The sequence below is a fragment of the Phocoena sinus genome, chromosome 16 (genome assembly GCF_008692025.1).
Source record: "Phocoena sinus isolate mPhoSin1 chromosome 16, mPhoSin1.pri, whole genome shotgun sequence".
Taxonomy (NCBI): Eukaryota; Metazoa; Chordata; class Mammalia; order Artiodactyla; family Phocoenidae; genus Phocoena; species Phocoena sinus.
Window position 1 is genome coordinate 51,150,394 of NC_045778.1, and position 26,297 is coordinate 51,176,690.

The 26,297-nt window shown below is 36.3% G+C and overlaps 1 protein-coding gene across 7 annotated transcripts in view; it reads left to right on the plus strand.

Annotated features, from left to right (window-relative positions):
- Positions 1-26,297, plus strand: part of EXOC6 (exocyst complex component 6) — a 196,873-nt gene that overhangs the window by 11,746 nt on the left and 158,830 nt on the right. For 6 of the 7 annotated variants that reach the window (XR_004346133.1, XM_032607832.1, XM_032607837.1 and 3 more), the window contains exons 2-4: positions 24,270-24,441; positions 25,714-25,761; positions 25,852-25,942. Coding sequence is in view for 6 of the 7 variants with exons in the window: in XM_032607832.1 (XP_032463723.1) it covers positions 24,270-24,441; positions 25,714-25,761; positions 25,852-25,942 (311 nt within the window). In the remaining variant the exon portion in view is untranslated. Of the gene's footprint in view, positions 1-9,613; positions 9,720-24,269; positions 24,442-25,713; positions 25,762-25,851; positions 25,943-26,297 lie in introns of those variants that run through there. The other variant, XM_032607833.1, reaches the window with a different exon arrangement.

Genomic DNA, 26,297 nt, shown 5'->3' on the forward strand with positions numbered 1-26,297 from the left:
GGGCAGAGGAGTAGGACTCTGTGTGGGGCAGTAATCTCTGTTCTTCTTGGCCTGCCCTTTAAAGTGTACAGCCTCTGTCCTATGAGCTTGTTACAGACCAGGGTTCTTGGCCTTCCTTAATCAATAGAAATTGATGAGACCAGACAAGAAATTCAGGCAAGGCTTTATTGGGGCCCCTGCTACAGCAGGGCGGGGAGCGAAAACAGGTAACAGTTTCCTTTGCTCGCTCCTCAAGGTGGGGGCCAGCTGGTTCCTTAAATGGGGTGAAGGTAGGGGTGTGTCCAGGGGTCAGGCTGGAGGGGTGGCTTAGGTGGTTTGCCCACCCCTTTGGTGGTGTTGAGTGCAGGGGGCATGCACAGTACCCTGCTTTTGCTCTTGACACCCTATTTTTGCTCCTGGCTCTTCAGAAGTGGCAGTTGGGGTTTTTTTTTGGTCTTTTTGTGTCTTGTCCATAATTTGCCCCATCTGCACATGCAGGCAATTATTTTTAGTTCCTTATAGTTTCTTTGTATTTTGTTGCTGGAGGAGACACTTGGGCAGGTTCAGACACTGCAGCAAAGGGTCCCAGGTCCCAGGTCCCAGCCTGTCTCAAGCTGAGGTGGGGCAGTTGGGATCCCAGTATTCCTGGCTACTCCATCTTTGGGAAAGCCTCTGTCCTATGGCATCCTTCATGGGGCTGGATGGAGGAAGGAGGGCTGGGTGGAAGAAGGAGGCCCCCAACCTTTCAGCCACACTCACCTGGAATTTAGCTTCTGTAACACAGAACTGTGGGGGAGGGAGGATGAGAAATGCTGTATACCTGCCCTTTTTCTGACCCTTAACTGAAACCTGGGGGGAGAGGAAGCCCTGACTACTTAGCCACACCCAGCCAGGATGGAGCTTCTATCATGCTAAGCTGGAGGAAGAGTGTTAGTTGTGTTTCAGGGGCCATAAGCTCTTACTGTTCTTAGTAGATTTTCTTGAATAAATGTCTCTTCATTTGCTGCATGCTCTTGGGACAATTTTCAGAGATTTCAAATGGTGTTTTTTGTTTTTAAGTAATTTTCATTGGTTATGGTTGTTTCACTAGGAAGTAGTTTCATGAATTCTGGGAAGCTTCATCTTGTTTTTCATTTAAATAGAAGTAGAATTCACAAAACATAAAATATGCCATTTTAAAGGTACAATTCAGTGACATTTAGTACATTCACAATGTTGTATAACCATTACCTCTATCTAGCTGCAAAACATTTTCATCATTACGAAAGGAAACCCTGTACTCGTTAGTAGCTACTCTCCATTCCCCCTCTTCTCCCAGCTGCTGGCAACTACTACTCTGTTTTCTGTCTCTATGGATTTACCTTTTTTTGATTTTTCATTAAAATATTGATAGAAGCATACAGTATATGACTTTTTGTGTCTTTTTTCATTTCAGCATAATGGTTTTTTTTTTTTTTTTGCGGTACGCAGGCCTCTCACTGTTGTGGCCTCTCCCGTTGCGGAGCACAGTCTCCGGACACGCAGGCTCAGCGGCCATGGCTCACGGGCCCAGCCGCTGTGCCGCATGTGGGATCTTCCCGGACTGGGGCACGAACCCGTGTCCCCTGCATCGGCAGGCAGACCCTCAACCACTGAGCCACCAGGGAAGCCCAGCATAATGTTTTGAGATTCATCTATATTGTAGCAATGTATCAGTACTTCTTTCTTTTTTATGGCTGAATAATATTCCACTGTGTGGATATTCCACGTTTTATTCATCCATCAGTTGGTGAACATTTGGGTTGTTTCTACCTTTTGGTTGTTGTGAATGTGCTGCTATGAACATTCATGTATTAGCTTTTGTTTGAATGTCTATTTTCAGTTTTTTTAGGTATATATCTAAGAGTGGAATTGCTGAGTCATATGGATATTCTATGTTTAACTTTAAAAAGAGTCTATTTTGTGAAGTGTCAATAGTTTGAAGTGCCGCAGGGCTCTGAAACTGTCCATTGTTGAAGCCATAAACTCAGACTTACAGCTTATAGCAGAGCTTTCGGGGCAAACAAAGACTATCTGTAGATGACAGAGGCTTAACGGCTATGGTTAATTTATTCCTGTAACTAATATTAGAATGGAGAAGAGTAAAATTTTCTGTCAGGTACAATACATTACTACTTAAAAGTTTTGATTAGTGAAAACATAGTTATAGCTAGCAATTTTTGTCCCAGAAATTGACATTCAAGGGCTTCCCATGAAGAGTACAGTTTCAAAAATGTTTGTATTATAACATTTTTTACTTACACATTTAACCTAGGAAGGGTGAGCATCTCTCTAATTTGACAGCTCTTCCCGTGCAACATTTACTATAGTAATATATCAAACAAACCTAATTATTTATAGTCTTTCTATAAGATGAAAATAAATAACTGTGCTCTTTCTGGGTTCTTCTGGGAAATCTCCAAGACAGTTTTGGTGTGAAAGATATCTTGAAAGTTTTATTTTATTTTTTCTATAGTTAGGATCCAAATTTGGAAAGGCAAAATCAAAACAGTTGTCAGAGGTTGCCTGAGAAGCAAAACTTGGTTAATTAAAGTGAAAGTAAAGCATTTAAAAAATAAACATAGATAACTTGATTGTAAAGAAACTTAGTTCTTTCATAAGTGAGAGGAAACCTTTTCTGTTTTTTATTGAATAATCAAGAATATAATAAAGTCCACATGAAGTACAGACATTATTCTGGCAAAACAGTCATCTAGGCAGATTACATAGAAGGTAAAGAGTAACCTTTCATATTTTAGGCAGGTCATTAACCAGTAAACCAAGGAAGCAAGCCCAACAAAACTGAACAAATGTTGCTGAATTTTAAACATATATCATAGCGTATTTTCAGTCTTATATTGTAAATGAAGGCAAATAAAATTCATTTTCCATGTTTTGTCCTTCATTGTGCTCTTTCATGTTCTTAAACAGTTTGCTTTAGAGCACTTGTTCTTTTTTTGGCATCTGTGAGGTCAAAACTATTTTCAAATAATGCTAAGAGGTTATTTACATTAAAATGCAGTGCATTCATCATTGCTACTTTCAAATGAATCAGTCAATTTAAAAAAAAATTCTCAGTTTTGGGAATTCCCTGGCAATCCAGTCGATAGGACTTGGCGCTTCCACTGCTGGGGGCCTGGGTTCCATCCCTGGTCAGGGTACTAAGATCCTGCAAGCCGTGCAATGCAGCACCCCCCATACACACACACACAAAATCTGAGTGTTAGTTTTTAATGCGGTAAATATCAATAGTTAGAATCCACATAAACAAAAGCTTTTTCGATTTCTCAGTAAGTTTTGAGAGTTATGTAAAAGAGACCCCCAAATTTGAAAACTACTGCTGTAGGAGAAAGCTGCTCTTTTTCCTTGATAAAACAGAAGTACATACACAGTTGTATTTCTCTGTCACTGTTCCTAGTATCTTAACTACTGCTAATGGTTCTAACTTTTAACCAAAGTAACTAATTTATATTTCACATTGAAACACGGAAGTGGAACATTGAGAATTGTCTGAATAAGAGCAAATCTCTGAATACAACTTCTTACAGATACAAACGTCACTTTTATACCTTAAAGTGGCAGAAATGAACACTTTCATGGACGCATCCGGAAACGATAGCTTTTCAATAGCCTATAAAAATAAGAAGCAAAAGTATATAAACTTAGTTATGCTTAGTAATCAGTCTGCTAGGATTCCATTATACTTAAAAATTAACTGCTATACAGTGATTGTCTCTTAATTAACTTAATATTAAGGTTTTAAGTTACCTAAAGATCTTAGAAATTAATCTTTAATATGTGTTGAAATAAAAAGTTTGTCAGAGTAATGATTCTGCTTAGTTGAGCACAAATTTACATTTTTAATCATCTTGAATATTTTTGTAGGGTAATGTTAGCTTGTTTGATTAGTAAACCTGTGTGCATTCAGGGAAAAACAAACCCAAGTGGAATAAAATGATTAATCATAAAAAATAAATAGCTATTTTTATAAACCAAAATGATCCAACTAGGCTTGTTTGCTGAAGTTGTACAGTTAACTCTTGAACAACAGGGGTTTGAACTGCGCAGTTATACACAGATTTTTTTTCAGTAGTAAATACAGCAGTACTACAGGGTCTGAGGTTTGTTGAATCGGCGGATGCAGAATGCCAATACAGAGGAACCTTGGTTATGGAGGACTAACTATAAAGTTATATGTGGATTTTCAACAGTGTGGAGGGTGGGTGCCCCTGACTCTTGAGGTGTTCAAGGGTCAACTGTACGTGAATTATGTGAACTTAGATTTTTTTTTTTTTTTTTTTTGCGGTACGCGGGCCTCTCACTGTTGTGGCCTCTCCCGTTGTGGAGCACAGGCTCCGGACGCGCAGGCTCAGCGGCCATGGCTCACGGGCCCAGCTGCTCCGCGGCATATGGGATCCTCCCGGACCGGGGCCCGAACCCGTGTACCCTGCATCAGCAGGCGGACTCTCAACCACTGCGCCCCCAGGGAAGCCCTGAACTTGGATTTTTTAAATGTTTCTAAGTTAATTCATGTAGGAAGAAATTTTTAAAGAAGTCTAGCACATTTAAAGTGTTAGAAATTCAATTTCTTTTGTTTTCTGGGAATTTTACAAATATTCCATTTGTATAAGTCCTTGTTTTTTTTTTTGTTTTGTTTTGTTTTTATTAATAAGCCAGTCAAAACAGAGTTCCTTTAACTTAAGAGACTTTAAAATCTAAATACTGAATAACCTCTGGAGATAAATTGTTTGATTTATCACACACAATGAGAGGTAAAAACCTTTCTGAATTACAGATACAGAGCTTTATAGCTTTGATTCTATAATTTCACCCCCAGGTCAAGAGACATGAGTTGTAGAGAGAAAACCTCCCTGGTCTAGTTATCAAGGAACTGAAAATGAAATTCTTAAAAAATTTGAGCTCAAAATAGACAAATAGACAAACCAGAGTGTCTTTCATCTTGTACCCAAGAGATTTGTCATCCTTGTATAGGGATCACCAAATAAATGTCAAACTATGAAACCAAATTCTCAGTCATTGCTACCACTTAGGGGTAATAACTTATTGGCCATGTAGTAACTGGAAACCAGATGAAAATATACAATCTGTAGAGAGGGAAAAGAAACAAAACAAAATTTACAGAAACAGAGAGTCAGCAAAGTTAAATGTATGTTGCCACTTGAGTTTTCCTCCTAGAAGCCCTTGAAAAGCTAAAGCAGCCCACGAGGTGCAGTTCTCTGGTAACGCAGTTTCCTGGTTCTGCTGGGTGAATCCACTGGGCATCCTGGTGAAACCTCCAAAACTATTAAAAGATAATTTTCAAAAATGATAAAATTATACAGATATAAAATTAGGGAATCCCCGGCCGTCCAGCGGTTAGGACTCCGTGCTTTTACTGCCAAGGGCGGGGTGGGGGATGTTCAATCCCTGGTCAGGGAACTAAGATCCCACAAGCTGAGCGGAATGGTGGAAAAAAAAAAAACAACCAAGAACCGCCCCCCCCCAAAAAAAACCCTAAAAACAGAGCTGTGATGACTGAGTGAGAAAGTCACAGCTATCATTAAATAAAAATTAATGCGTGCCAGGGAATTTTATTTAACTTAATAATTAATGAGAGAACCAGTGAGATGTTACAATTGTTTTAAAGGCAATGGCAAAAAAAATGATGTAGGCATTTGGGAATGCTGAAATAGATTTGTCGGTAGACAAATAACTGGTCAGTATCTGCAGGGCAATAATCAGTTGCATTCCACTGGTAAAAGTGTTTTGCATTTCTATGGGCAAGAGTAACTTGCATTACTATCAGCTTTCAGCAATTTACAGAAATGTAAAATAGCCCAAGACAGTGAAAGCCACAGATAATCTAGAAGGGTGAGCTAGATGGGACATTCAGTAATTGTTTTTGTCCATTTCAAAATCTTTCACAATTTTTCTTGCCATTAGTTGGAAACATTTTTTTTTTCATTTTGTCTTTTACTATGCTTATCCCTTTTTTGCCATGCAGAAGTTTTTATGAAAATAAAATTCAGGGAATTCCCTGGCAGTCCAGTGATTAGGACTCCACGCTGTCACTGCCAAGGGCCCAGGTTTGATCCCTTGTCGGGGAACTAAGGTCCCACAAGCCGTGCAGCATGGACAAAAAAAAAAAGAAAAGGAAATTCATCAATCTTTGGCCTTTTTGCTTGATTTTTGAATTATAGGAAAGTGTTCCATGCTACTAGGTTATAGGGAAATCGACTCATGTTTTCTTTTGGTACTTGTATGGTTTTATTTTTTACGTTCACATTTCTGATCCTCTTGAATTTGCCTGGGGTATGATGTGATTTTATCTTTTTTTTTGGCTGGCCCCCTGCCCCTGCAGTGGAAGCACGGAGTCATAACCACTGGATCACCAGGGAATTCCCTGATTTTATCTTTTTTTATATGGCAAGCCAGCTATCTTAACACTTCTTATTAAAAAGTATATCTTTTTCACATTGATTTGAGATGCTGCCATTATCAATTACTGAATTTTCTTATGTGGTGGGTCTATCTCTGGTTTTTATCCTGTTCATTGTCTACATGTCTGTTCATGTGCTATATACCATCATACAATTATAGAGACTCTATTGTTATAATATCTGGTAGGGCTTCCCTCACCTTATTGCTCATCTTTTTCAGGGGTTTCCTAGTGACTCTTCCTTGTTTATTCTTCCAAATGAACTTAATAATAAACTTGTCTCATTCTAGAAAAATCCTCAAAGTATTGTATTGAGAATGAGTTAAACTTATAAATTAAATAGTGAGAACAGACATCTTGATGATGTTTAGTCTTCATATCTACGAACATGTTATGTCTTTCAGGAGAGTTAGAAGTTTTGCACAAATAAATTTTAGAATTCTTTAAGGTTACATGTAGTTATTTTAGTTGGGTCTTTTCTTACATTCTCATTTTTGTTTATATATGTGAATGCTGGTAATCTTTGTATGTTAATTTTTAACCTCTTAACTTTATTAAATTTTCTTACTGTTTGTAGTAATTTTTTCCCCATTGATTCCTTCTGGGTTTTCTAGGAATGTAATTATATAATTTGTATATAGAAATAATCTTACTTCTTCCATTCCAGGTCTTAAACCTTAGATTGCTATGTAGTCAAACTTCATAGCCTAATAATTGCAACACAGTAGAGATAGTGGGCATCTTTATCTTGACTTTAGCAGGGAAGCCTTCAGTATTTCCTCATTAAGGAGAACTCTGGCTTTTGAGCCGAGGTATTTATATTTTATTATGCTGAGGAAAAATACCCATTTTATTTAGTGCTTTTAACATGAAACACTGCTGAATTTTGTCTTTCCTGTGTCTATGGAGATGGTCATATGATGTTTTCCTTTTGCTCCATTAATATGATTGAATTTATTAATGTATTTCCTATTTTGAAATAGTCCTGTCTTCATAGAATAAATCCCATTTGTGTCATGATGAATTGCTCTTTTAGTGTGCCATTGGATTCTGTTTGTGCATATGCTTTTCAAAATTCTTTTGCATTGATACTCATAAATGAGATGGTCTGTAGTTTTCTTCTTCCGTGCAGTCTTTCTCAGGTCTTTGGATCAATGTTGTGCTTATTTCATTAAATAAAATTGGAAGTTTTCTTTGGAATAATATAATTAGCATTGATTATTATCTAATCTTTAAAGTTTTGTTAGAATTACCGATGAGATCAGCTGGGTCTGGTGCCTTTCTTTTTCTTTCTTTTTTTCTTGTAGGAGAGTCTTGATTCCTTTCTTTATCTCTTCTGTGACAGTTGGTCTGTGTTACACTTTCTGTCTATACAGGGTCAGTAAGTTTTATTCTTTTGAAAAATTATCCATTTCTTCAAATTTATTTGAGTAGGGTTGTGCAAATGTAGTCTTATGCTAAAATTTCTTCAGTTTTGATGGCTTGTTTTATCCCCCTTGTCAGTTCTAATGTAGATATTTGTGATTTCACTCACTTTTTCCTTGATTAGGTTTGCTGGTGGTTGGTCTGTTTTGTTGATTTTTTTTAAAAATCTGTCTTGGAATTTATTCATTCTAGTAATTTCTGTTTTCTAACTCATTCCTTTCTGCTTTTATATTTAACAATTTATTTCTTCTGTTTCTTTTGATTTATTTTTTATAGCTTTTTGTATTTTGCATTTGCTTTATTTTATTTTATTGAGGTAATTATTTAATGCTATTAATTTTTCTCTGATGACTGATCTAGCTGTATCTCACATATTCTGATGTTTTCCTTATTGCTATCTTTTTTTTTTTTTTGCGGTACGCGGGCCTCTCACTGTTGTGGCCTCTCCCGTTGCGGAGCACAGGCTCCGGACGCGCAGGCTCAGCGGCCATGGCTCATGGGCCCAGCCGCTCTGCGGCATGTGGGATCTTCCCACACCGGGGCACGAACCCGCGTCGCCTGCATCGGCAGGCAGACTCTCAACCACTGTGCCACCAGGGAAGCCCTCCTTATTGCTATCTTAAAGAAATTCTGCTGTTTTATTTTTGTATTTTCCCTTTGATCCAACAGTTTTTTAAATAGTTATGTCTTAAAACTTTTTCTAGATGTGTAAGTTTTTTATTTTTAAAAATTTGCTTTTAATCTTTAGTTTTATTACACTACAGTTAGATAAATCTGTTTGCACTAATTCTATTCTTTGGAATTCACTGAGGTTTTTATTTGTGGTTTAATATATGGTTAGTTTTCATGAGTGTTTCATGTACTCTTGAAAAGAAAGCATATTTTTTATTTGGGTTCTCAATTTTACACACAGACTCCTTATTAAATAAGTTGGTTATATCTTCTAAGGTCTCATATTGTTTTTCATCTGATCTTTCTTGAACTGAGAGAGGTGTGTTACTGTTCCATTTTATTAATTTGTTACTGTCTCTTCTCACATCTCTTATAGTTTCTGTTTTATGAAAGTTTGTTGCTAAAGTTTTGGGTATGTAAATATTAATGTTATATTTATATTTTGAACTGTATTTTTTAGCATAAAGTGCTCAGATTATAAGTGTAAAGCTCAAATAATTTTCTCTTTTCCATGGTGAATGGTGGTTTTTGTTGTTGTTGTTTTTGGTTGTTTTGCTGAGAAGTCAATCTTAAGAGAATTTCTCCTTAATTATAGATTAATACTCCTGTAAAGGACTTTGGTAGCATATATAGATCATCTCTTAAGTTATTAGGCAAACTGCACATTAGATCTGCTGTAGACAATTTGATATTTTTGTTGAATTTTCTAAATTCTTCTAGGGAAGCAGTCTATGTCTGCATTCATTAATTTGCTTAATTGTTTAAGGTTTTTGAATTAAAATTTATTTAGCAATTCAATTTGTTATCCTAGAGGAGAAATTAAATTTCTGTGTATTAGGTGTTTCCATTCCTCATCTTTAGCTTTTTACCAAGTAGCACAAAAGTCAACAGGAAGAGACATCTCCTTGGTCAGGAGTGTAAAAACAGGAAGGAGGAAGTCTATTGCAAATCTGTTAGCTGATTATCAATTCACATTTCACCATAGAGGATGTCCATTAACGGTCATCTTTGTGCTGTGTTGTTAACCAGAATTTCAGTGAGTGTTAATGTTGGTATTACAGAATGTCAATCCTAGTTATAGGAAGTAATGTTAACTAACAGACTGCACTAGGCTCTTTCCTATGCATGGAAATAGGATATTATTCTTGAGAACAAGGCTGAGAAATTGTACATAGAGGAAAACAAGGCAAGTAAAATATAACATCAGAAATGTGGAGAAAATCATCCTTTGCTTTTCTGCCTTTGCTTGATCTTGATGCTTTGATAGGTTGTATGATCCTTTAAGATATGATCATATCCACTTTTTTAAAAATTAGGGCATGTCAACTCTATCATTGAAATATTGTTTGACAGAATATCTTCAATTGAATTAGAGGAAACACCTGGGCATTATTTACTAAAGCATTCTAAGAATGCATGTGGCAAACTAGATGAAATATTTCATGGGAAAAGAGTGACTATTTTGTTAACAAGAAATGTTTTTCAGCGTTTTGTAATGAAAGAAATTAAATGTTGTGTTTATACATTTCTGTGTTTATACATTCCTAGAGTTGCTAGAAACTCTCAGTTACTCTGCAGCTACAAGATACCTACTTGGTTTAGATACCCAACGCTGGTATTTTAGGACACTTAACTTATCCTGAGTTCTTTACTTGGCTGTACAATATTGTGGATGTTTTGAAGAAGTTAAAAGTGTTGTGTAAAAGCTAGATGGCATTATATTATTACTGTTTATTATTAGTATTCTAGAGACCTGTTTTACATTTTCTTTTCCTCAAGCATCTGTTTAAACTATGCCTTTATTTCTGGATTATTTTGTGGTAATTCTTCCCAGCATTTTTTATATCATGGCACAAACAGAAAGTTAGAATGAGGGTTGAGCTGATCATTATTGTGGTATGCCTTATTCATTTGGGAAGACATACTCTAATGTATTGATCAGATAAGGGAGTTTGTCAACTCCTTATAATTGTAAAATTGTGTGTGTGTGTGTTGTGTGCGTGCGTGCATGTATGTCGTAGTTAAGAATTTTTTGTTCGTTTGTTTTAGTTGTAAGTACCAAACCAACTTGAATTAACTTAAAGAAAAAAATGAAAGTTACTGGGTATCTCACAAAAATCATATTTCTCAAAAGACTGGAACAAAGAAGTAGAAGACCATATTTCTTTCTGTTTCTTCATGCTCCATTCTGTCTTCATTTTCTGAGGTCTGGCTTTCTCTGCTTCTCTCTGCACTTGAGGATGACTACCTACAGCATCTATATGTCAGTTAGGCACATAGAGCTGGCTATTTCTGAATTCCACTTCAAAATTCCTGAAAGCATGTGTCTAATTGAACCAGCTCGGATCAGTTGTACACCTCTGGTGCAACGTACTGTGATTGGAAGGGGCTGTACTACTCGTTCAGCCTTGTGAACAGTTTTCAGAGACAAAGAATATATTACCGTTGTGTTTGTGCACTTTTCTGGGGAGAAGATCTATAACTTTTATTAAAATCGCAGAGAAGAGTCTTGCCGCTCCCTGGCCACTGCCCAGATAAAGGTTAAGAATAACTACTCTAAGAGTTATGATAGAATTCTCTCTACTTACAACAGGTATCCTTCATGTCAGTTAGACAGTTTAATTGTCTTTTTCACAATACTATGTTCCTTCCTGGCTGTGTTTACCATGATTGAATTCCCTCCTCCTTATTTCTCCACCTACTCAAGTATTACCTGTCACTGAATTCCTTTCTTAGGTCCTATTTCCTCTATGAAATCTTGGTATCTTAGAAGACTGCATTCTATGTGGATAAATAAACAAATAAATAAATATATGCACACATATACATATATGTGTATTTTCTGTGTCTGAAATCTTATAGCATGGATTTTAAAAAATGCTACACAGTGTTATTTAGTTGTATGACTTAGGATATATATTTTCTTTTCTTTTCTTTCTTTTTTTTTTTTTTTGGTTGTACTGTGTGGCTTGCAGGATCTTAGTTCTTCAACCAGGGATTGAACCTGGGCCATGCAGTGAAAGTGCTGAGTCCTAACCACTGGAGCACCAGGGAATTCCCTGTATATTTTAAATAAATATCTTAAATGCAGGCCTAATGTAATAGTCCATGAAGCTTATTATTGTCATGCATCTCTGATTAGTTCCAACTGTGTTACGTAGCATAATGCCATGGGTACAACAGACTCATATTAAATACTTTTTGAACTGAATTAATGAAAAACAAGAACCTTCATTATAGAAAACTTGAAGAATATATAGAATAGAGAGGAGGGAAAAAATCACTTTTTTCCCTACTGCTTACGGATAATCAAAATTCTAGTCATTTTTTTATGTTAGAAACAACAAATATTTATTTATTGAAGTTATGATATTCAACATTTTAAATGTTGAACTTTGTTAAATATTTGTTAAATGAAGTTAAATTACATTATATATGATTTTCAACCTATTTTCTCTATTTGATTATTTCCTGTTGTTGCACATTTAGGTGGTTCTTATTTTTTGTGAAATTCTGTGAATGGTGATATTAACTCTAAAATAATTTCTTAGAATCTTGGTTCCTGGAAGTGAAAATAATCATGTAGGAAATAATAGGTAATAGCTAACATCTGTTGAATATTTACTATATGCCACTGTTTTAAACACTTATATGTGTTATTTTATTTAATCTTCATAAGAAGCAAATGAGGTACTCATTTTGCAGATGAAGAAACTGAGGTAGAGATAGATTAGGTCATTTGCCCTAGGCAGTCAGTAAGTGGTGAGCTAGATATGAACATAGGCCATTTGGCTTCTGAGCCTGTACTCTTAGTCATGATGCTTTGCCTTCTGATTTAGAGTATCAGATAATGAAAGCTGCAATATAAAAACATTATTAAATTTTAACTTAAAAAGGTGGGAAGGTTTACATTAAGATTGGAAACAGTGAGGAATGTGACCAGAATTATACTCAGGGAGGGAGGGTCCTGTATCTTGAACTTGTACTAGGTCAGATATAGGTCCCTTATTCCTCTGCAGCTCTGCAGTTACAAGATACAGGCCTCCAGTAGTTTTAGTAAGGCCAGTCTCTGGTTTATTCTCTCCAGGACTGGGGGTTGCTTGATGCAAGAAAAATCACTGACCTTTGTACCCTCTTCAGGCCCTTTTTCTATTCTAAATGATGGAAAAAACAAGATACCATCTTTCCCTGCCTTCTCTTTTTCATCATTCCTATCCTCATTCATTCATTCCTGTGTTAAAAAGAACATAAATCAGATTTGCTTTTAGCCTTTCTTACTAGAAGGGCTAGTTCTTTTCAATTTGGTAGACCGGGCCTAATAGAATCCATGTACAGTGGTTTGTTTGTTGTCTTGTTTTCTGTTTTTGTCATGCCTGAATGTGAAGGCAGGCAACTATTCTTTGTGTGGTTTGTGAGAGAGTGTGTGTGTGTTGTTGATGTTTGAGTATTGCCAACTTCATTTTAAAGGAGCTTAATTTTGAGAGAATTCATTAATGGAGGCATTGCCATAATAATAAGAAAGATGCTCTGGAATTGAGTAATGAACATGTTACTGATATATTTAAGGTAAAGAATTTCAACAACTGAGTGGTGATTTTTTGCAGTGAGCTCCTTTTACCTTTTTTCATGCAATATTCTCTAACACTCCATGTGAATTCAAGACTTGGATTGTAGACCTGGCTCTGGCCTTTTGTAGACACGTGCTGTTGAGCGAATCCTTTAACTTCTCTGAGCCTCATTTCCTTCATCTGTGAGGCAGAGATAAAACCAGTTGCCCTGTCCACTTCCCTAGGGTTCTTGGTATCAGATGCAATGATGTATGCAGAATTGCTTTGTGGATTGCAAAGCACCAATACAAATGTAAAAGATTAGTTTTATTTTTTATTTTGTTAATTATATTCTGTTTTTGAATGGACACAGAATTGCTCTTCTCAACTTCTTGTTTTTTGTCCGTTTTTTCTGCTGAGCTGTGAAATGACCAGCAGAAGTGGACTGTGTGGTCAGGATGAATAGTGGGAGTTAGGATCAGCCTTGTATCAGGGTAACCATCTTTCGTTTTTCTTCCACACTGTTTCTGAATTACACTTATTTGGCAAAGTGTCTTTTGAAAAACACATTATAAAAATTAAATTAATATGTATTAATGTATATTTATTTTAAAAATGAATAATTTTGGAATCCTTTCTTTCAGAGTTAGAATGAAATGCATTTACAGCTGACTTTCATTTTTTTTTTTTTTTTTGCGGTACACGGGCCTCTCACTGTTGTGGCCTCTCCCGTTGCGGAGCACAGCCTCCAGACGCGCAGGCTCAGCGGCCATGGCTCACGGGCCCAGCCGCTCCACGGCATGTGGGATCTTCCTGGACCGGGGCACGAACCCGTGTCCCCTGCATCAACCACTGCGCCGCCAGGGAAGCCCTGTCTTTTCATTTTGTTAATGGTTTCCTTGGCTGTGCAGAAGCTTTTAAGTTTGATTAGGTCCCACTTGTTTATATTTACTCTTATTTCTTTTGACTTGAGAGATGGATCCAAGAAAGTATTGTTACATTTTAAGTCTGAGAATGTTTTGCCTATGTTCTCTTCTAGGAGATTTATGATATCATGTCTTATAGTTAGATCTTTAAACCATTTGGAGTTTATTTTTATATATGGTGTGAGGGAGTGTTTTAATTTCATTGATTTACATGCAGCTGTCCAGCTTTCCCAACACTACTTGCTTGTCTTTTCTCCATTGTATATTCTTGCCTCCTTTATCGTAGATTAATTGACTGTAGGTGTGTGGGTTTATTTTTTGCCTCTCTATTTTGTTCTATTGATTTGTATGTCTGTTTTTGTTGTTCTGCTGTTTTTAACCATTATATTAAAGCAGTAGATAACAGCATAAAGCAGATTTTAAAAAGGAGCAAATATTTTGATTTTGATTTCACAGTACTTAGTTGTTAATTAGGTTGAGTATGAGATAGATGCACACCGTATTTTGATACAATCGTAAAAGAAAAATATTTGGATTTCTAGAGATTACTTTTTGGTGAAGAGTGCCCTCTAGTGAACCTTTTCTCTTTATTAAGATTTACAGTTCTTTGCATCCTCACAGCATTTGTGGACTGAAGACACCTTCAGTTCTCAAGGAATTTAGAAGATAAAACATACACTAAGTAATTGGAGAATAAATTTGATGTGTTATACAAATAAATAAAAGATAGTGTATTATTGGGCTTCCCTGGTGGCGCAGTGGTTGAGAGTCCTCCTGCCGATGCAGGGGACACGGGTTCGTGCCCTGGTCCAGGAAGATCCCACATGCTGCGGAGCGGCTAGGCCCATGAGCCATGGCCGTTGAGCCTGTGCGTCCGGAGCCTGTGCTCCACAACGGGAGAGGCCACAACAGTGAGAGGCCCACATACCGCAAAAAAAAAAAAAAAAAAAGATAGTGTATTATAGACTGTATGTAAAAGAGCTGGGAAAATTCTAGGTAATGGGGAATTCATTATTCAATATAGCTATTCATGAAAGTATCCCAAAGGAACTATCTTGAGGTGAATTCTGAAGGAAGTTTAAGATTGAGGCATATTGTGGGGAAGAGCATCCTGGGGTCAAAAAAGAAGTTAAGGACAGTGCCAAAAAGGATTAGTGCCAAAAGGGAAAAAGAAATAGTGAAAAAATGAATTATTCTGGAAAAGATTTAAATTTAATTCGATTTAAAATATTTTAAGCAAATGTCCAAACAATTTGTTCATGTACTTAGAAACCTTTTTCAGAGGTTTGGGAAGGATTCTGCTGGACAGTTGTGGCTTGGGGTCTTTCATGCGGCTGCAGTCAGATATTGGTTGCTGCTTGGGCTAAACTCAGCTGAGGCTCAACTGGACTAGACAGCCACGGTGGCTCACTCACATTGCTGGCAGATGATGTGCTGTCATTTGGGAGTGCCCACATGTGGCCTCTTCAGCATGTCATTTTTAGGATTGTTAGATTTCTTACGTGATGGATGGTTTTCCCCAGAATGAGTATCTAAAGACCTCTGTGTGGAAGCTGCATGGCTTTTTTTTCTAGCTTCTGAAGTCACATACTATTACTTAAGTTATATTCCATTGGTTGAAACAGTCATAAGCCTGTCCAAATTCAAAGGAAAGGGAAGGTGTGTCAGAGAATTTTGAACCTGTGTTATAAAACTTCATTTACTTTCCTGCCTCCTTGAAGAGTTAGGCTCAGCACAGATAAATTTTAATGATTTAGGGAGCAGCCATCCTCTGTATTAAAGTTACCTGTGCATATGCCTGTCTTTTGTGCTTAATTTTCAGTTTCTGTTGTACATGGTTGGTACTTAATGAATATTGTTGGAAAGAATTCTCCTTTCTCTTTATCCTGCTGTTAATGCTTTGGAGCTATTTCACTTCTTATTTGCACCTGGATTACAGAGGATCAGGGAAAGTTATGGGAATTTGTTATTCATGTTTGATGTATTTGATGAAATGGAAAATGTTAGGAATACTAACATTTAACATGACACCTTATATTGACTATTTTCTTTCTTGCTGTTCTAAATGACTGTAATATAAATTAATTTTTTTCCCCAAGATGGAGTGGTACTTTGAGCAGTCCTTTTGTGTATTTAAGGAAGGGAAATGGTGTCTTTGCTATTCATTGTTTAAAAAAAAAAAAAGAATTCCAAATCATGTGACCTTATGTAAAAGGGGCTTTTCTCCCCAATGAGAACTCATTTGCTGTCTTTGAATATTTTAGCTTATTGTTTCTCATATGGATGTTACTGGAATTTGGGGCACCTTAAATGTATCTAAAGGCTGCTGAAGAGAGTTGCAACGTTTCAAGTCCCATTTCTGACTCTAGCTGCAGGTTTTCAAGTGGGTTATAAACTGGTATTAAAGACACTGCTCCACTGAAAAATTAGATTACATTTCCAAGTTACATAGCCTAGGATACAAAAACCAAGTGGTCACTTAGGGTAGGAGCAGTTAGAGTATCTCAGTGTAGCTTCTCCTAGTTTCCAGGATCCATACAGTAGGCACAGAGAACTGCTGATGAGACAAAGTAGCGTCTCACTGGTGTGTAACTGCCCTTTTATACTTGGGGCTTACATATATCCTGTTCTGAAAGAACTTAAACTAGCAATTCATGTGCTTCTATTTAAGGAAATATTTTCAAATCTTGGCCTTAAATTACTTGCCTAATGACTGGTTTGTTGCATGACCAGTTTGCTGAATTTACCAAATTTATTGATATAACGAAAACCTGTTTTAAAAACTATTTTTGAGATTGATAGCAAGTAATTTGTATTGGATAAGATGGTTTTCATAGCTTTTCATAGCTTTTTGAAAACTTCTGATCACTTTTTCTGTGTTACGTTTAACATTGTTTTCATAGCAGCATTTTTAGGAATGTTAAATTTGTCAAAAGCTGATAATCCTAGGGTGGTTAATTGTCATAAATATGTTTAATATTAGAAAAGTATATTTTTATAGTTAGTAACCAAAATTTCAGTACTAATCAGTATGATTGTACTTAGAACATGAAAAGCATTCAATACAAATATGAAATTGCTGAAAAAGTATCATAAATAATCTCATTAATATGAAATACCAAATCTTGAATACTAATTATTGGAAATATAAAATTAATATTTTAGAAATTAAGTTTGATAAGCCATTTGAAACTTTGGTGAGAGAATAGAAAAATGCCTATGGACTGGAAGAATATAGAATGCTCAAATGGATGCAAACACAATTTTTTATTACTAGAAGTACAGAATTAAGGCAAATGTGTCATTTGAGGAACTGGTGAAAAAAATGTGGTTAATGTTTGAAAAAGTAGAAAATGACATTAAAAAGCATACAGTGGAAGTCAGAAGTAGCTGATACAATTATTTTAGTAAAAGAAAATTTAAAAAATAATTTCTCAGGAAACAGATTTTATTTTCTTTAGAGTTATTATGATGGAATTTTCTTTTACAATGAAGATACAATGAAAGAAAAAGGTACTGAAAATAGTGTACGGGTATTATATGCTTTTTGACAAAAAAAATCCTAATGTTGCCAGTAATAAGAAGAGAGTTCTTTTTCACATAGTATCTTGTGAATGTTTGTTTTCTTCAGAAAGATGTTTTCCTAAAAAAAATTGGAATATGATTAGTAAATTATTAATATTATTACCAGAACGTAGCATCTGTCTAAAATATCGAAGTAGCCTGAGTGCCTCCATTAAGACATTTGGTTTGATGATAAAAGCATTAATTTTCAAAGAACCAATTTTAACATTTAAATGACATCTTAGTTTTCTTATATTTACTTTATTACCACTAGGTGGAGCCCTGTGCATACAATTCAAGAGGCATTTCAGAAAGCACATTTACTTGTTTACATCCTATAAGCCTGATATATCAGATGATCATATACTGTGAGATAACTCATATTTCTGTACTTTGCATTGCTGTGGAAGATTAGATATAATGAAGATAGAAAGTGTGTACCTAAAATTTTTTTTCCATGCTTTTAAGACATAAACATTTTTTAAGACAAGTACAGGAATGCTTTTATGCATTCCTAGTTGCTAAAGTTAAAATATGTAAATAAAATCATAGTGTAGCGTAGTCCATCTTTGTTTTTCTTCACGAAGTTTTAAAGTCATCTCTTCTTTTAAAATTGATTTGCATCTGAGTTTTGTCTGATTAGCATTAAATTTTGCCGGAAGTAAGGTTTTATTGTGCTAAGCTTTTGGAAGTGCTGACTGGACTCTTATATTGAAGTCATTATCTATATATGGAGCACTAAGTTGCACCCATAGTGGATGTGGGTAGTGGAAAATTTACCGACTTTCTAATGTTCACTCTTTCTGGTTTTGTCGTATCTGTGTGTATTTATTTATAGAAACTTGATTAGGCTTGCCAATAGACATTATAAAATCCTGGGGACATTTTGAAAGAAGAAAAAATTATTTTCATTAACATTGTATATTGCTTGAACATTTAGAACAGCAATATATCTGGCACACTAATTAGATGGATACAACTGTTAACCAACTTAGGATTCAAGGAATGAATAGTGCTGAATGGTATTTCCTTTCTTGCCCTGCAAGTCAGAATTTCAAAGAATAATGATTATCATTCAAAGACATAAAAAGGAAAAAGAAAAATAGATTTTTCAGAGTCCCTTCAGCTGAGGGTAGCTGAGTACCGGGCCCTCAGTTTTCTCTGCTTCATACTTTGTTCCTCCTTATTTTCTTGCGTTTGTAATTTAATACTGCCTAACAATTAGCTATGCCTCAGTTCTCATCCCCTTTTTCTGTTCGTTGGATGATTTCACCTGATGGGTGCAACAGTGCACATCAGGGATTCCCTACTGAGTCATTCTCAATTGTTGATCTTCAAAGGTGATCTGGTTAGTTGCTATGCTGGTAACTAACTTCTCTGCATTCTCATGATGCTTATCACCGTTTCTGATTGGAGAGGCTGTCTAAAATAATGGTTAAGAGCACTGGCTTTGGAGCTAGGTAGACCTTGGGTTAAATCTTGGTCCCACTACTCTGTGACTTTGGACTTAAAGTCTTAATCTTCCCAAACTACATTTGTAAATTGGGATGCTAACAGTATCTACATCATTAAGCTGTAGTGAATACGAATGAGATAATGCATGTAAATCACCTAATAGTGAGTACTTGGTCGTGTGTTACTGTTTTTTTTTGTAGTCTTTATTACATTAAGCCAGAAGCAGCAGAATATGACTCCTCTTTAGTCCACTAAGTCTCTGGGGAATTGTTGACAGGGAGTGCACATCTTCTCTGCTTCTCTCCATAAACGTCTCCCTCCACCTTGTCACCAGATCATCTCTATAATTAAGCATAGATCCCTTCAGAGAGAAGATTGATAATTCTTGCTATGCAAAAATTCTTGGTATAAGAATTGCTCTTCTTTTCTTCCTTTTTCCAGTGTTCTATACAGACCCACCTTTTCTCCCTTCCTGCCTCTCTCTATTCACTTAACTATTTGTTATTGGCTTTATTGGCAAATTTTTAGAGTAATTATTTTTTACTTTACTTTTCATAAGAGTGGGTAGAGGGTTAAATCAACTACATGTCGTGATTAATGCCTTTTTTGAGTACTTGGATTTGGCTTTTAGATTTGTGTTGCATCTATTAAATTAAGAAAGGCAGAACTATGTACTTTCTAGGGTTCTTTTCAGGACCCTAGAATATTCTATCATTTGGTGAATTTTGGATTCTGGCACCTGCCAGGTCATCCTTCAATACTTTGTTTAAATGTAATTCATTTCTGTGATTTAGAACATTTCTTTATCTCAACTTCATTTCTGTGTACTCTGCTCAGAATGATCTCATTGATATGGTTGTGGTTGACAAGTGGTTGTATCAGCTTGGAGTGCAACTTGTACTCGGGACTGGAATGGCAGATGGTTACCAAGGGTCAGGAGAGACTTATCAGTAGGCAGATCAAGACCTACTCTTCCTTCTCATTCACAGTACTAATTCTTTAATGTTATTTTTATTTCCTATATTGGGACTTACCTTTCTATTTTAATAGCAGAAGGCATGGAATGTAAGTAGTTCACCCATTTCAGGCTTTGGTTTTCTGTTAATGGATGGTGGGAAATACGTATGTCATGATATTGTTTTTCTCCATACTAATAACATCAATAGGAAAAAAGGTGTTCACCTGCTATAATAGTTACACTGCTATTATATGTTTTAATATATATGCTGTAATATATGTATTATATCCCTATATATGTGTGTATATATATAAATAGATGCTATGATAGCTGCACTGGCAGTGTTCTGAAGCGCTATAAAGCAGGAGTAGTTTTTAAAGCTCTAGAGAATAAATTGGAAAGGCACACTAAGGTTTGGACTTCAAGAACTTTCTAAAATAAAATAGACTTCTGGGAAATAACTATTGTTTCTCTTCTTTCTTTTTATTTATATGTCAGTGTTATTTTTTAAAGAGATAACAGTATTGCCTTTGCACTCACAAAAGGAGTCAAACTTTCCTTTGGAGTGACACTGTAGTAGGGCAGTCCTGAAATACCTCTTGCTAGTTTTTTGCTACAATGCTATAAGAGTAATAGGAAAAAAAAAAAAAAGAGCCGGTTCTTTTGGTATTTTCTGTTTACTACCTGGTATTTTAAGAGCCAGATAAATATCAAACTTTTATTAAAATATGTAAAAAATGATCTTAGAAATGCATATATATACATTACTTAAATACAACACTTGTTCACAATTATTAAATAAAAATTTGTTTATAGCACACCAGGGTCAGTTAAATAAATTTCCTCTTGCACACAAATTTTCCTTTGGTATAATGTTTGTTTAACTAAGAGTTCTTGTTAGCTATATGTTTTAATTATAGGAAAAGCATGAGATGGGAATTCTGGTACTGCCTCAGTCACTCACTAACTAGGCGACGCTGGGCAACTCATTTACCATTTCTATGCCTGTTTCCTCATTTGTAAAAAGGAGGCAATGATATTTTCTCTGGTGTGGTATAAGAAATAAATGAAACATCAGATGTAAAAATTATAAAAGTCCCTATACAATTGTCAGGTATTAGGGGTAGTCAACTCCTACAGCATGGGTAATTGAGTGTTAGCTACTTGATATTTGCAGCCAGTACTTAATTATTCAGCAGATGGTTCACTTATTTAACAAGGATTTGGATGTCTCTTATGTACATACTATGATAGTAGCCAGTGTATATTGAGCACTTACTATGTGTCAGTTACTGTGCTAAGAGTTTTTCATATGTTTACTAACTTAATCCTCATAACACTCTGATGTAGATACTTTTTTAAATCCCTATTTTATTGTTGAGAGAATTTGGTTTTAGAGAAGTTGGATGCCTTATCTGAGGTTGAACAGCTAGTACGTGTCCTTTTTGATTCCATCCATCCATCTGTCCATCTATCAATTATTTATTGACCACCTGCTACGTGGTAGGCTGTATTCTAGGGCTGGGTGTACAACAGGGAACAAAACAGACAAAAACTCTCTGCCCTCCTGCAACTTACATTCCAGTGAGCAAAGACAGAAAATAAAAGTGTGAAATAGAGAGTATATTCAATAGTGGTAAGAGTGATGCAGTGACAAAGTAAATTCCTTTATTTTAGAAAAAAAAAAAAGCAGGAAAGGGAAGTGTGTGTGTGTGTGTGTGTGTGTGTGTGTGTGTGTGTGTGTTTATAATGTGGATATTGTGGCCAGAAAGGGCTTCATCAAGAAGGAGACCCAAAAACCTGAAGGAGGAGAGGGAGACAGCCATGTGTGAGAAATGTGATCCAGCTAGAGGAAACAGCATGTGCAAAGCGTAGGACAGGAATGTGCTTGGTGGGTTTCAGGAACCACAAGGAGGCCAGTGTTGCTGGCGTGGAATAAGTAAAGTATTAGGAAGTGAGGTAATTGTGATAATATGGGGCAGAATTATGTAGGGCTTTATAGGCTACTGAAAGAAAAATAGGGTTTTGAGCAGAAGAGAGACATGGGGTCTGACTTATATTTTAGTGGGATTATTTTGTATACTTTGTTGAGAACAGACTGAAGGGAAACAAGGGTGGAATCAAGGAGACTGGTTAGGGAGCTGTTGGCAATAATCTAGGCAAGACACGTTGTTGGCTTAGTGCAGGGTGATACCAGTGGAGGTAGTGAGATGTGGCTGGATTGTTTAGGTGGGGAGGTGAGAGAAGAGAATAGTCAGGGATGATTTCAAGGGTTTTTTGCCTGAACAACTAGAATAATGGAGTTTACTAAGATGAGGGAAGGCTGTGGGAGGACCAGGCTGTGGGAGGACCTGTGGGAGGACCAGGGTTTGGGGAAGAAGATAGGAATTCATTTTGGACATATTTGAGATGCTTATCAGATATCCAGTTGGAGTGATGCATGAGTTCGAAGTTCAAGGGAGAGGTCAGGCCTAGAAATATAAATTTGGGAGGTGTCACAGTGTCTCTGGAATTTAAAACTCCAAGTCTAGGTGAGATCTAGAGACAGTATAGGTAGAAAAGAGAAGATATCCAAGATCAGAGCCTAGTTCTAGCTTAGCTCTTGAAGGCCCAAGTTCTTAATGATCGCAACCTTATATTGCTGTGTCTAGTGTTATAACAGGTGCTCACTAAAAATCTGCCCCATGGAGGCTGCCCTCAAGAAGCTTATGGTCTTTGTGGAGAAACACAATATATGACATATACTTGAAACATTTAAGTTACAATGTAAAGAAATATTTGTATATAACGTGTCAGAGTGAGCAGACTGACTTTTTGTCTGTCCTACAGATGAAAAGATTACTTGGCATGGAAATGATTGAAAAAGGCCTGCTGGAGGAAATGGGACTTGAACTGAACCTCAAACCATGGGCAACAGATGGGGGCTCACATTTTTGGGAGGTCCCCAAGACTGCTTTCAGGTTCAGTATGGTCCAGTGGTTCACACTCCGTGCTCCCAACTCAGGGGGCCCAGGGTTTGATCCCTGGTTGGGGAGCTAAGATCCCACATACTGCAACTAAGCCTGTGTGCCACAACTAGAGAAGCCCGCGCGCTGCAACAAAAGCCCAGTGCAGCCTAAATAAATAAATAAAATAATAATTTTTAAAAAGATACAGTTTAAAATTAACAACAGGAGAAGGCAGGATCTAGGAGAGTTCCAGCAGGGAGCTTCCAATTGTCCTTTCCTACTGGAGTCATGTGGACAGTACTTATTTCCCCCAGCAATGATGCATGGTAACAGTCATGGAGTATTACTAACCAGGGAAGCTCTCCCAAGCCATGGTGTCTTTTACTGGGGGTTGGTCCCATAGGCACAACTGACTGCCTGAGTTGCTGACCTTAATCTTCAGCCCCTCTAGAGCTCATACCATGTGGTCCCATGCCCCCATCAACTGTAAATCACATTGTAAGTCACATTGTTAGCTTAGACTATTTGGCATTGCCCAAGGCGCCCAAGTAAACAAAGGCATCTATCAGGCAGGACATTCCAAAGGCTAACCGCCCAGGAGTTGGGAGCAAGGGCCAAACCTTTTTTTGGGCAAGGTTAATCCTTTCCTTCATGGTGGATGGGGAAGTCCCTCAATGTGGAGACAGCAGGAGCTAAGATACAGTAGGAGTGCAAACGTCATGTTCAGAGAACATTGGGGTGATTGCAGTATGGCCTTGTACTTGGGAATATGAACTCTGGAGCCAGATTACCAGGATTCATATCCCATATTCATGTTCATTCCACAACTAGCAACTAGCTGTCACTTGCTAGTTGTGGAATTTATGACAGTTACATAATCTGTAACTTATCTGTAAATTAGCAAGGGTAATAACAATAGTACGTTACAGGCTTGTTATGAGGATTAAAGAGTTAATATATAAAGCACTCAGAATATGTCCTGACACATAGTAAATGCTGTAGAAATCAGGAGTTTGTTCATTCATTCCTTCATCATTCACTTAGTGATTGTTTTTTGAGCACTAGTATGTTTGAAGACTCATCTCCTGAATCTCAGACTTTTATTTCCAGATGCCTAGTGATATATCTAGGGGGCTGTGGCTCTTTAAATATTAACATGTTCAAAAAGAAATTAAGTATTTTCCACCCAAATTATTTCTATTAATGTCAGTACTATCAACCTAGTTTCTTCAGAGATTTTATTTTAAGATATCAGCTCTTGCAGAGATTGGGCTTAATAAAGAGTAAATTTTGGTGAACTGGGAAGTTAATGTTAGCTTTCTTTTTGTATATATACAGGTCTGTGTATGATGACCAACCGAATGCACACAAGAAGTTTATGGAAAAGTTAGATGCTTGTATCCGTAATCATGACAAGGAAATTGAAAAGATGTGTAATTTTCATCATCAGGGTTTTGTAGATGCTATTACAGAACTCCTTAAAGTAAGGACTGATGCAGAAAAACTGAAGGTAAGAAATATTTAAAATTCTATTTACCTTTGCTCTCAAATTACTCAAGTATTAGTTTATAGTGCATATTTACAAATCATTTTTAAATGCACTATTTTTAAGAAGTGGATTAGTGTACATATTTGGGAATGCTCTATTAATACAGTTGTCATGCTAATGACAGGAGTAATCTCTCTTTTTTTTTTTTTTTGTAAACCAAGTAATGCATTGACTTAACAGGATTTCTTTCCATGCAGGGAACTGAACTCAAAAAATTCACACAATGAAAGTCCTCATTTGGAGTTTTAGAGTTCTAAAGTGACGATTAGTACGATATTGATAAAAAGCTATCTTCTGAAAACTTCTAAAAACTTACTATAAATGATTGTGTTCTCAAAGTTATTTAATAATAGTGAAACTGTTTTTTCTTAGTTTAATAGCAATGTGTAGTTTTCTTAAGGAAAGTTGGTCTACATTTTCTGCCACACAGCAAAAACATTATTTATTAAATGAGACCTGGATTTGTTCTGTCAGAATACAAAATATTTAGTTATAAGAATTGTCCTATTTATCTTTCTTTACATTTGGAGAGCTTAGCAGACAGAATGACCCTGGTTCACCAGAGGTTATGATTAGAAAACCATTATATAAAGGATATTCAGATAACAAGAGACCAAATACAGCATCAATGAGGTCACTGAGCATCTTTGTTCAGAAATTAATGAGATTTTTAATAAACCAGAATGTGCTTCCTTACTATGATGACCTAATGAGTCACTTAATATGTGGGAAAATTTGAGGTTGAGCTTTGCCTGCACCTGCAGCATTAAAATGTTGCTGTGGATTGAGATTTCCGTGTTTGATGTTAATCAACCACCCAGTGTTTGCATTCAGCAAAGTATGAATGTTTAATTACCATAAAATGCAATCACCATTTCCTACAGACAATGAATGGCACATAGACCTCATTGAAGTTATCAAAAAGGGACCAGTGGTCAACTGGGTCAGTGATTTGAATTGTTTTACAGACTTAGAGAAGCAAGTAAAGTTCAAAAATCTGGATTAAATTTGAGAAGTTTGCCACAGAATCTGTTAAAAAGAACTGTCATAAGTAATTGAAGTTAACAAAAGCCCTTTTCAATCAAAAGTTCAAGTTCAAGCTGTAGAGTTAATTTGAATTTGCATTTCTTTGTTCTAAGTTTCTCATGAAGCATGATCTGATTACAAGGGTGAGCAGTTACATCAGGGCAGTTTTATGCGTATTTGTCTAACTAAGGTGAAATTATTTTTAAGGTGCAAGTTACTGATACCAACCGAAGATTTCAAGATGCTGGAAAGGAGGTGAGAAAATGATACATTTTTTTTGTGTATTCAATATGTGGATGCAATTTAACTGTTCATTTTAAAATATGGACATTTCTTCTTTTTAAGGTGATAGTCCAAACCGAAGATATTATTCGATGTAGAATTCAGCAGAGGAATATTACAACTGTAATAGAAAAATTGCAGTTATGCCTTCCAGGTAAGTTAAACTTGTCTATAATGTAACGTTCAGCTTGGTGAAATTGTAATTTAATGGTAGTGTATAGTCATTATTCATTATAGGTATTACAGATTACTTGGTGATTGTCCCCCCCCCCAGAGCCCATGGTATTCTTTCTTATCTACTTTATTCCCTGAATTTTCATGGTTTTCCTTATTATAAGGCCCCTATTTGATGATCTGTCACATCAGTCTCCTAGAACAACCTCTACCTTTCCATTTCCTTTCTAACTAGTTTGCCCTTTGTCCCTCCCCAACCCACCCCCTGCCTTTTTTCCCCTCAGAATACTTTCCCATGGAGAGAGTGTCTTTTGATTACATTTTCTTTTACCTTT